This window comes from Schistocerca gregaria, chromosome X, assembly GCF_023897955.1.
Source record: "Schistocerca gregaria isolate iqSchGreg1 chromosome X, iqSchGreg1.2, whole genome shotgun sequence".
NCBI classification, from domain to species: Eukaryota; Metazoa; Arthropoda; class Insecta; order Orthoptera; family Acrididae; genus Schistocerca; species Schistocerca gregaria.
The window spans coordinates 515,205,140-515,218,092 of record NC_064931.1 but is presented as its reverse complement, the minus strand read 5'-3'; the positions used below and the strand labels follow the sequence as shown (position 1 = coordinate 515,218,092).

The following is a 12,953-nucleotide window of genomic DNA, read 5'->3' as shown; positions in this document are numbered from 1 at the left end:
TATAGTCAGTTATTAATATTTTTGCTGCTCATCACTGTTCCTCCTAAACTGCATCTGGCCGTGTGGCCATGTGTTAGTTCTAAGTTCTACGGGACTGATGACCACAGATTTGACTCCCATGGTGCTCTGAACCATTTGAAACTGAGTCTGGAAAACTGGTGCTATATTTTGAATAGACAAGAAAAAGGATACACTTGTGTTGTCAAATGTATTAATCTTAATTTTGTATATTTTCAGGTGACATTGAAAGAGGATGGAACACGTGGTTTGGCCAAAGGCTGGGCACCCACATTTATTGGATACTCGATGCAAGTAAGTAGTGAATATTCACATCACTTTTATGTGAATTGAATAGTAAATTCCAAAATACTCTTTGTATTTTCTTTTTAGAATTAGTTAACCTGAGATTTCTGTTAGTTTTTAATGCTGAACCATTGGGTCATAAAAATTCTGCAAACATAATAGTGATTTTAACTTGATGCTTGACTTATTTTGTACTGATATGCCATGCTGGTGGAAATAACACTTTAAATGGCTATTTAATAAGTTTAAAGTTCAACTATACTTCTAATCATACACATGAAGGTCTAACAAAAGTAATACATCTGGGTGTTGCAAAAAGAGCAGCCTCCTTATGAGCAATAAATTGTGAAAAAATCATTGTCTGGCAACTCAGATTAACTTCAGCGATTTTTAATGTTGTTAACCCTTGACATCCCAGGTATGGTCACACAGACTACTAGTATCTATTATTACTCTGCTGCTAATGCATAATGTTGGAGTACCAGATTACAGCATTGTGTAGTTGCTCCTTCCCAAAGCTATTCTGGTTTCCTTGGACAGTAGCCATTTGAATGTCGTGGACCTATACTGTTACTGCTTATTTTGTTACTGGTCTCTGAGATGCACCTAGAACTTGGCATTATGGATTTAGTAACCAGGTCTACGCCTGTTCGGGTTATCAACCCTGACTTCGAGGATGCTTGGGAAGTGGTGTAGGATGAAATAGTAACAACGAAACTGAAAGTGGACATTATGTAGTATAGGCACAGGGTGAAAGTGAAGACAAATTTGTTTTGCCACCTGTGAATTCAGTGAATGAACAAAGTGATCAGAAAAATGAAGACCGAAGTGTGCAGACAGAATCTTTAGCTAAAGGTTCTGCCAGAAATTAGGTTGGGTTGAAACAAATGTTGTTAGTCATCAAAGCCTCTTCCAATGATGCCCCATGGCATTATTTTTGTGCATGTTAGATGGAAGTGGGATGAATGAATTTTTCCTTCATGTTTACTACAGACAATACTAAAGTGAACTGCATAAGTTGTTGACACTTGTAAACTCATTGGTGACGCCACAGATAAAGTGAGATGATTAGTATCTCATGCACTGTGAACTTCGTGCTTCCTCCTGTATTTTGGGTGTAGAGAACAAATAGTACAAATTGTCATTGATGGGAAAAAAAAGCAAAACATTCTCCACCTGTGACCCAAAGAGACATATTTGCCATTGTTGCAAGAGGTCAGTCTGATTTGAAATCTATACAAAAATGTTCAGTACATGCAAAGGAACCTAAACATACAAAAAGTATGAGTAATTTTTATTTTTTGAAAGTTTTGTGGGAGTCTTTATTAGTACATAAATAGTAAACAATAAAAAGTAACAAAAAGTAAGATTTGGAGTGCAAGGTATAAGTTTTCATAGCATTAACATTATCATGTAATATTATGTTCATTTCATACCGTTTTCTGTTTAAATGTGTTTTTTGTAAAAATTAATTTCAAAATTTATGTGAATGTATTTCTTGTGTGGTATTAATGCAAGGTTTTACATCAAATCTGAACTGTGCCCCTGAAATTGCTGAATGCCATTCTCGTGGCTATTTAGAGCACTCACTCAGACTGCACCTGGGACAGTGTGACAAAAAGACCTGGGAATCTAAGGGCTAAAGCACTTGCTGCAGTTTGTGCAGAAATGTTGTAATTCTCTGAAAGCTGCAAAAATGTCTGCCAGTGCACAGCACTAGAGAAATTTGATCCAGTTATTTCCTCTGTAAATAGTTAAAACATTAGTTGAAGTTTATGTATCTCTGCATAAAATTGTCAAAGTATGCGGTTGGGTTGGCTTGGGTTGGAGGATGTGGCAGGCAGCAGAGCAAAAATGTGTGGCATTCTGTTATATGGAGTGTAAATTTTGCATTCTGCTAGGCAAACAGTTGAATGTTTATTAGATGTGTAAAGTATTGGTGTTAAATTACAGCATAAGTGATTGGTCAGCCAGTATTACTGTCTGCATAGGCCAAGTGTTAAAAAATTATTTGGCTTGCTTGTTCAACTTTCAGAATATTCTGGTGTGTCTAGAAGTAATTGTAATTTTAGAACTTTGAATGCTAACAATAAAAAGTTTGGAACATTGAAGTTTAATAACGTATCCTGGGTTATGTATTTTAATTTGTGTATTTGTGACTTAATTTGATTTATTGAGGAGCATAATTGTATCACAAAATATGATTGTCAGTGCTACCAATGTATGTTAACCACCTGGATGTGTTAACGTGCATGCCTTTGTACCTGTTTGTGTGCGCTCTGAAAATGTTCACGTGAGCCACCAGTCCTTCGGCCTGGTACTGTGAACGTGTCTACGGCATGTTCGGAGCACACAGGGACAGGTACAAAGGTGTGTGCATTAACAAGTCCAGAGCAGTTAAAGGGTTAAATGCAGGGTGACAAATTGTGATATGGCTTGCGTACCTTCTAGTGCAATCAAATTAGGTGGCTTATTCTAAATGAAAACAGTATATTAAAAATATTCATATGTATGTGATGCTCTTAAGTTCTAAAGTAGCGATCAAAAATTAAGACATTAAGATGGATTATTTTGTAAAGTTTTTCTTCCCCTGCTGGGATGCTGGAGGCACTATTGCTACAAACACTAGTTGGTAAAATCTACCAAATGGAACTTGTTTATTAGTCTACACTCTTTGGGCTTAACTTTGTCATCATTCAATAACTCAGTTTAGGCACGTAAAGATCAGTTGAACTGGCAAATAGGCATGCAAACCCTTTATACACCAGATGTCTCAATATTCTCTCCTTGACTGGTGCTTCCTTCTGTGTCAATTTCAAAAGAAACAGCTGCTGTCATGGATGGCTGAACCAGTATGATCTCATTAATGTAATTATGCGCATGTACTCATTAGGTTTTGCAGTTAGCTGTAAGCCTGCTATAAAAAGTTTGTGTAAGCAAGAAATTTTGAAAGCTCAAGTGGAAGAAAATTGCTAAATAGTGCACCCTACCTTTGTCATTCTGTCATTTTAAAATTTGCAACTTACCAAAGAATTTAAGTAAATATAAAAAATCTTCAAGTAGGTTCTTGAAGATAAATGAATTATGTATGTGCCAGTTACACTTGAAATAGCAGCCTAAATGGCAGGTTTCCTAGCCCAGATACCCTAAGTGTCCAACCTCCAAAGTGTTAATATCAGATGCAGGGTGTTCTCCTAGGTGCAACAATCTACCCTATAGTGCAAGTGATCAGTTCAGCACTGGCTATACAAGTGGAACCTTTTGAGACTAAAACTAAACATCTTTTGCTTACCAATGAAATCCCTCAGAGAGAAAGGTAAATTTCATTCATTTCATTACCAAGAACAGTATTGACAGTATGAAACTAAACTTTCATGCCAGATAAACTATATAGCACCTCTGGCAAAGAAAGCTACAATTATCCATTGTCATTGTGGATGTTTTGAGGTGTGGAGCTCTTACATGCTAGTCACATAATCATGGTGTGTTAAATGGATGTACAGAATGTTTGAGTTGGGTTAATAGGTTTCAAGCTTATGAAACTTAAAAATGCCTTAATGAAAATAATAGCTTAGTTCGAGAATACTTAAATGTTTACATAATGTTAATATATTGTAAATGGCAAATTGTTTTTGATATATGCATTTGTTTTAAAGCATATTTGAGGTGATAGAATTTTGTCTTGGAACTCTAGATTGTATTGTAATGCTACTTTTTTTTTCAGGGTCTTTGTAAATTTGGCTTCTATGAGGTTTTCAAAGTTTTGTATTCAGACATGTTGGGAGAAGAAAATACATATTTGTGGCGCACATCACTTTACCTTGCTGCGTCAGCTTCTGCAGAGTTTTTTGCTGACATTGCTCTGAGTCCAATGGAGGCTGTGAAGGTGAAGAAACTTGATTGTAACTGAAGTTAAGGGTATATTGTGATTAATTATTTTCTTAATATATATATATTTTTATCCTAACAGGTTAGGATTCAAACACAACCAGGATTTGTATCAACTCTGAGACAAGCTGTACCTATTATGTACCGAGAAGAAGGATTAAATAGCTTCTACAAAAGTCTTGTTCCCCTTTGGATGAGGCAGATTCCTTACACTATGATGAAGTTCGCCTGTTTCGAAAGAACAATTGAAGCTTTGTACAAGTATGTATAAAAAGTTTTAATCACATTACACTGTACTCTCAATTATTCAAGATAATGTGAGGGACAAGATGCATGAATAATAGAAATACTTGGAAACGTGTATCTGGGATGTTGTCTATTGGATAGGTAGTAGTGGCAATGTTGGTAGCAGAGGTCTGCATGTGCCCAGGTGCACCTAGGTGCTGTTATCTTCCACTGCCAGTTGGACTTGTCCATAACCACCTGCACTGACGGTCCCCATGTGTGTAACGTGCATTTTTAGAAAGTGCATGAATAATCTGCAAATTGTGTAATCCACATACTAATAATCAGGAATAAATAGTAGTGGAAAATTGAAATGCCATAACACCGAGAATTGAGCACAATTTAAAGGTGAATCTTCTGAAGTGAAAGTTATGTCATTTATTTTATAAATTGAGGTGGTCAGCATTCAAAAGAAGCGAGATTGTCTGCATTTGGTAATTCAGTAGTTTTGGTGTGTAGAGGCGGAACAAGTTATAGGAAAAGATTGTGGAAGAGACTAGTTAGATGGAATGTAACAAAAATATGAAGTGGGTATAAGTAGTGGGGTGTAGTTATTACGTTGTGAAACACAAAATTTGTGGTATATAAAAGTGAAACAATGAGAGAGGTTGAAACATGAGGGGACACTGAACAGATAAAGGATGAGGTTTTGTAGTCTTTGAATTGACAGAATACTGACCCCCTCTGATAAAATCAACAGTACTGTAAAACAGTACCATTGTTGAACTTAATTTCATTTAGTCTACTGTGTTTAGAGTTTGGTGTGACAACCTGTTGGGATTAATTTCTCCTGTATAAATGTATTGCTAAGTACTTGCCCATTTGTAAGATCAGTTCTGACACTACATCTAGATACAGGAAAATTACAGTTTGAATGTGGTTTATGTTAATCAAAAGGATATTATCTTCACATTGACAAGCTGTTCCCACTTCTACCCTATTCCAACCTCTTAAAATTGTCGAATTAAATCTGATGACCTCAACTACCAAAACTTTAGCTATGAATGTAACATGACCAGTATATTAAGGGGAGTTGGAATGCCTTAGCCTGACACGGTTAAATTTAGTGACTAGGCTTCCCTACATTTCAGTAACCACTGTAGCCATTGACATGAAATGTTTACAGGACATTAAACTGTATGTTCAAAGTGTACTGAACTACAAAAATTGCATTTCAGCCGCTGCTTTCAGAAATAATTTTTTTTACACTGTTAAAATTTTGTATACTTTTTGTACATTATCTGAATTAATTTTAACTATACAGTACAGTTTTTTTAATCCAGTAGACTCAGGATATCAATGTTGTTACTCCCTGAAAATTTGAATACTCTACACAAAATGTTTTCTGAGATGTAGGGAAAATTGAAACGTTCATTTTCATGAACTGCTTCTAAACTTTCAAAGGACTAACTCACTTAATATAAGCTTAATTTTTTTATTTTAGGCACTAGGAAGCACCCTGCACCATACTGTACATTATCCCCTTGATCTTTTTCAAAGTTTTTTCTTCTTTCTGGACTCCTTAGTGGCCAACTGTGCTGCATATTCTGCTTTATCAATGTGAACCTTTGTCCAACCATTCAAGTTCTGTGAGGCAGTTTACTTCCCGATTAATTCCCATATGTTGTAGCACTTTCACCCTACCAATGTTGCCACCATTAAAAGCAATTACAGCATCACTGACCCCCCCCCCCCCCCACCCACCCACTTTAGTGTCTTATTTCAACAAAAACATTTCATGGTAAGCGAGTCATATAAGATTATTGAACGGCTCATTGGGATTTATAGTCTGATCATGCAGACACTTCTTCAGTAGTTCAGGATTTGCCAGGTGTCTGTAACTAGGTTTTATGATATCCAGGACTGCTGCTGGGATGGAATTTTTATGGCTGTATGAACTGTTTGAGTACAGGGCATTGTGATAATTGTACCATGAATCAGGTCCAGGAGGGCAAAGGTAGTTACTGGTTTTTCATCAGCTGAGTCTGTGGAAGAAGGTAGCCCATACTGCCTGCTTCATTGTCAACAAATCCTCAGTATTATTTCTAATGGTCATCCCATAATACTGCTGTAGTTCATCAATCATTTTGTCTGTCAGCCTGCCTCTTATGGTTTCACCATCAGAAATTTTCTTGTCTGTCAAACTTTGTTTCAACTTCCTCAAGCTGGTGCCCATCCTCTTCTGGACATGACCAGCACATTCCAGTTGTGTGATAATCTTCTCACCATAAGGCTGAGCGGCTACTGCACTGTTATATGCTTTTGAGTCTCGATCACCTAAGAACTTAGTGTAACACACTCCCCTTTCATTCACAGATCGACTAAAAATTTCAATAGCTGCAGAGGCCTCCATACCACCACTAGTTACTTCATAATTTGTCGCAGATATGCCCTCCTTCATTCCCTGATTTACACTTGTCACAGTGTTTGGCTAAAATCCTGGAAATCTATTACCTTTCCAGTATCCACACTGGCCACTGTAGCAACAGAATTCTTACAGCTGTAGCTGTGCTGCTGCCAAGTGCCACCAAAAACATACCAGTATGTCAGTCCTACCATCATTTATTTCAACAGCTTCATTTACAGCAACAGATTCCACAGCAGCTCCAATAAATCCTGCACACTTGGAGATTTTTAAAAGGTGAGTGTGGCATATTCATCACAGCACACATTGTTTCTGCTGCAGTGTCCTTTGCCAATAGCTCTCAATCCATAAAACCACCTAACATTTACTTCACGATAATTATCTGCACACTTATCAGAATTTCAAAGTGAATGAGTATATTTTATTTACAACTGGCACAATTAATAAGTTTCGTGGCTAGTCCATTTGATACCTCACTGTCTTCATGTAAACTGGCCCTACACACATTTTACAACACACACACATTCACCTAACATCCTTGTTAGGATGTGTAAATTATCAGGATATAACCTAACCTACCATTTACATCACTTTCATTCTGAGAAATCTCTCGCATCATTTTGTTTCACTCTTCGAAGCACTAATGGATGTTTCTCTACAGATTGAAAAATTTGCCTATATTTCATAGTCTTTAACTTCACATGACACATGTTGAACAGTTTTTCCCTTCGTTCAAAAATCTTTGACATGAAACCCACATTTCTTAGACATTTCATTTTGGCATCATGCTGTACTTTTTGATGGATTTATGAATCCATTCGCCACTTTTCCCGGGAAAACATTAGCACTGAGACATAAAGCGTGTGTTTATATGATGAAAGGATATGATACTGTTCAACAGTGCTACAATACAAACAAGTAATTAAACCTTTACAACATGGCAATCCACTGCCTTCTGTATAAAAAAATTCAAGATTTTTATTAGATCTTGAAACAAGGCATGTAAAAAATTAACATTTTCGACCGGTTTAGATTATATTAAAAAAAGTACTTCCCATGTGAGTTTAAGTGATTTGTACATTATTTCATTCAGAAAACTGCAAATTTTAAGAGATAAAAACCTGAAAATGTGAAAACTTTTCAACCAAAGCTTTTTCTGTAAATTTAATGACAGCCTATTCTTTGAATGATGATTTCTGGAGAAACCTGTTGTTATAGTTTAGAAAACACACACACACACACACACACACACACACACACACACACACACACACACACACATCTTAATGTCCTGTTTGCAATGATTCTATTACATAAACTCTAAGCTTTTTATAACATTGTATTAGCTGAAGTACAGTAGGAAGCACTTGAAATTTTCAGCAGCAGAAGGCAGCAGAAATACTGCTTCATGTGTTCAATACAGACTTTAAAAATATTTAAACAGTCTGGTCTATCTACAAGTTTTGTGGTTAATTTGCTCAGTTACAGAGCACAAATTGCAACATAAACCCTTGGCTGCCTTACATGCAACTGCACATAATCAATTCCTTACACTGATAACAGGCATATAGACACCTACCACCTGCTAATGATGGTTACACATCAAAATTAGTAGTTGATAAAATAACTTTGTAACTGATGCATGTTTCCCCCATTCTAATTAAGGAACAGCCCTGAAAACATAATCAATGTATATAACTGAATGTTAAGGCATGAAATGTCGTACCTTCATGGTGCATAGAATTTACTTACTGACAAAGTGAAGCACCCAAAAGACTAACTTTGTAAATATACTCCCCTTTGATGGGTGTGTAAATATTAGCAATTATTTGCAACAGAATGGCCACCGGAGTGCATTAATGTTTAGTGTTGATACCAGGCCTGTTCAGCATATGACAAAAAAGGGGCCCTCATTGTGGGTCTCCATTTGGCTGGCTAGTTGAGTTGTGCCCCTTCACATAGGTGCATGCTATCCAAGAAAAAGTAATGAATGCCCTTCAGCATTTTGTCAGCCCACATGATCATACTCTAGAAGCTCCTGGTCTAGGAAATCACCATCCCATGCATAGGTTACCATCAGCAACACAAATGGCAGTGGAGTGGTACCAAGGCCAAGAGGCATAGACTATTTGTTGCATTGTGCTTAGTGATAAATTGTGGTTCTGCAGTTCCCAGATGACTCATCAGTGAGTATTGTTGCCACCAGGGGAAAGGTCCCATTGTTCCAATGTGCTGTAGGTGTAACTTGTGGTGTCACTGTGTAGGAAGCCTGCAGCAGTATAACTTCATATCACTGCTGGTAGTGATTGACAACATTGTGATGGAACAGAATGTTGAGGAAATTGTTGTGTAGTCTTTTGTGACAGTATCATGTTACCAGTTTTCAACACAGCAATACTCATCCACAATTGGCATATGCCTCCATGAAGTGTCTGCATGATGATGTACTCCTGTGGCCAGCAAGATCACTGTATTTATCACCAAAAGACTGTAAGAGGCCAGCTCAGATACCACTGTCTGCCAGGTACAACCTGCCTAAGAGATAACAGCTTGGATACCCTTCCCAACTGAATCAGTGCATGCAGGCAGTGAAAGGTGACATGTGGGCTCATACTGTAAAGTTCTTTGTAAATTTTACTTATTTATATCACTGAAATATCATGCTTTCCAAACCTGTGAAGTTACATTTTGATTCCTCCTCCTCCTCCTCTTCCTCCTCTTCCTCCTCCTCCTCCTCCTCTTGTGTGTGCTTCACTTTTTTCAGGCAGTGTATTTGCAGTAATGAGGGGTTTCTGTATGTTTTTGTTACAACAAAAACAACTTTGTGCAGTGTAGTTGCATGTTGGGTCTAAATAAGTGCCTTCTGTACTTCCCACCAAGCTGATCACTTAATTTGAATTGTCCCTAACTTCCTTTTTATCTTAGAGTTGTTACCCTTTCATTAACACCACTGCTATGTATTTTTAACTAAGTAATGAAGTAGTACTGGCACATGCACATTCGTTGACATTACTTAAAATATCCTCTTCGCTTACAGCAGTTGTCAGTCAAAAACTTAGTACTAGACAATACTAAGCATCACTATCAATTTATTTTAGCTTTGTGCCCTTACATTGTAAGTATAACTATTGTGTGAGACATCTTACTTATTAATTCAGATGCAGAAGTGTCTAAAAGTATGGCTATGGACTAAAAATTAATGCTATGTAAATTTAAGGATGTGGAAAATGACAATTCTAAATTCATGGCATTTTTAAAAGTTCTAACATTGTGTAATGTTTGTTTTAAACAGATTTGTAGTACCAAAGCCAAGATCAGAGTGTACGAAAGGAGAGCAGTTAGTTGTAACATTTGCGGCAGGGTACATAGCTGGAGTTTTCTGTGCAATAGTATCCCATCCAGCTGACACTGTAGTTTCGAAGCTTAATCAAGAAAAGGGATCCACAGCCATTGAAGCAGCCAAGAAACTAGGCTTTGCTGGTATGTAATGTGCTATTTTTAGTTGAAATGTTTGAATTTCCAGTGCTAAAAGAACATTGATGAATGTATTTGATATAAGAAATAGCTGATAGTACTAACAAATTTATCAAATAACAGCATTTGGTTTAATATGTGTTAATGTAATGGAATGTTGTCATTACTGTTAGAGACATTGATTCTCCACATAGCAGTTGTGAGGTTCACTTGCTTATTGGGAACTTTCATAAAATTAAATACGTAGTCTTTAAGGTTTTTCTGTACAAAACATTCAGTGGCACAGATAGTCCATATATGATTAACAACTTAGCATATAAAGAAAATGGAGAAAAATATTGAGTAAAGTGAAACAGTACACACATCATTTTTATATACTTCAATGATATTAGATATGTACTATATCCTGCCTTCAGTGACCTGAGCATGTGCTCTTATAAATTTTATAGGCAGTTTTGTCCAAACTTTTGGCAGGCAATCCTGTTGCAAAAATTATAAAAGGTTAGCTTGTGAGACTTAAGTACCTGCATTGCACCCAGTGTCGACATGCAGTGATTTGATAGCAACTTAAGCCATAGGCTTTATAAGTGTAGGGACTTCACCAGTTGAAGGAAACAGTATGCAGAATTAACACACACCTTAGTATCTCAGCACAGTAAGTTTATAAATCATTTTCAACCTCTGGTATAATGCTCAGTTGCAGATGTTTCTCAGACAGGATTGTTTGTAGTAAAATGCTGTGCAGGGCAATTGGAACACATTACCAATTCCTGAATTTATGCAAGGGACTCTCCTGGCTCTGCTACTTTCAGTATGACTCCTGAAGATCGACGTATAAGAACTCCAAACCGGCAGTGTTCTAAGTAAAAGAACTGTAGTGGCATTTTCAACCTCTGGCAGATTGAGGGTTTACAGCTGCTCTTAGAATCATCTATAGATAGTAAAGTACCACAAAAAACTGGGAAATGCTTTGCTGTATCCCGTGGAAAGATGAGTTTTTTGTGTACAGCATCAAAAGTTGGGAGGTACTATGTGGACACAACTGTGTTACAGAAAAGGAAAATATTGTGAACCTAATTTTGTTAATTGTTTTGGGTGTGAAATTTGCAGAAATATAAAAAAAATTGAAAGTGAAGTTATTAATAGAAAACACAAGGACCACATTCTTGATGTCTAGGAATACATTTACATTAAATCTTCAGATTTTAGGAGGGATTGGTTACCAGTCAATACTTGTTGCCAATGTTTCGGCCTGCCTATGGTTGGACACTCATTGTGCAACCATGTTCCATATTCTAGATAAAATTTAATTTTCCATGATGTTGGAAGAGTTAGCTTTATTAGATACATTGGTTTCTAAGAAAAGAACTTTGGTGTATGTGCACTAGCATGCATTATTCATTTGTAACCATGTACTATTCCATATTGACAGGGTAGAAAATTGAATAGTCAGGGGTGCTATGAGACAGTAACAGTAGTTAATGTTAACAGTTCTGCGTTTTATAAGCTTCTTCTAGTGTTGAGGATTTAGTTTAGAGCACATATTGATGACACACACTGTAAACCATACCAGTGAACAAAGTATGCAAAATCAAACATAATTTTCTTGGAGTACTATTATTTTTAAATGTTCTAAAAAAAACATAAAGCAGCAGTTACTGTAGTGAGGGCTGGTAGCAGTAATGAACTGGAGTTCCTATTGGTAACAAATGTCCTGTTTGTAAATAAGTCTAACATTTTAACAGTTACAAAAACATGTAATGTTTTTGACAGGTTTGTGGAAAGGCTTGACACCAAGGATAATAATGATTGGTACCCTAACTGCTGCTCAGTGGTTTATTTATGACGCTGTGAAAGTATACCTGCGTCTTCCAAGGCCACCTCCTCCAGAAATGCCAGAGTCGCTGAAGAAGAAGTTGGCAGCCCAGGAAGTGAAATCTGAATAGTCTTTGACGACCACTTCAGAGAGAATAGAATTTGCAGAATGTATTTAGTTACGTGTATACAGTGCAAACCAGACATCAGTAGGTTATTAATTGAACAAAATTCTTGTGTAGGAAATAAATTCAGTATTAGTTACTTTGTAAAACAATTTAATGCAATTATTTATAGTGAAATGAATGCTGCAAATTTTTAAGGCTTGTACATTCCATTTTGGTCCATTCAGAGATTTTATGCTTTTGGTATTGTTGTGCACTGTAGAAAGTGTTAAATTTTTAAAAAGTAGGCAACTTCTTTAAGAATACTGTGATCGTGTATTGATACTGATCTGTTGAACATTGTTTTACATTATGGCAATAAATTTGTGGAACTGTCACATTTAGTTAATTTGTTGGATGGAATGTCCTTAAAATTGTCATGTGGAAAAATATTACTTCTATTTGTTGAGCTTTTCTCTGTCGAAAGAAATGTGTGCTAAGTTTTTATACTTTTTGGCCATATCTGAAGTCCTTGTTGCTTGTTGCAATGTCTTGTAATGCTGGAGCACGGTTTGCATCGAGCCAAAAGATCAGTTACACTTAAACATTAATGTAAATTTTGGGCACAAAGGCAACTCCCCATACCACCCAGAGTTGCCTTTCGTCGTCCCCCTAACCTCCGTAACATCCTTGTTAAACCCTGCAATATTCCCAGACTA

At 36.6% G+C, this 12,953-nt stretch overlaps 1 protein-coding gene across 1 annotated transcript in view; it reads left to right on the top strand.

Annotated features, from left to right (window-relative positions):
• Positions 1–12,638, top strand: part of LOC126299528 (phosphate carrier protein, mitochondrial-like) — a 29,766-nt gene extending 17,128 nt beyond the window's left edge. The window contains exons 3-7 of the mRNA XM_049991510.1: positions 238–312; positions 4,028–4,189; positions 4,274–4,452; positions 10,134–10,321; positions 12,089–12,638. Coding sequence (XP_049847467.1) covers positions 238–312; positions 4,028–4,189; positions 4,274–4,452; positions 10,134–10,321; positions 12,089–12,261 — 777 coding nt within the window. The 3' untranslated portion in view covers positions 12,262–12,638. The remainder of the gene's footprint in view (positions 1–237; positions 313–4,027; positions 4,190–4,273; positions 4,453–10,133; positions 10,322–12,088) is intronic.
• The last annotated feature ends 315 nt before the right edge of the window (positions 12,639–12,953 follow it).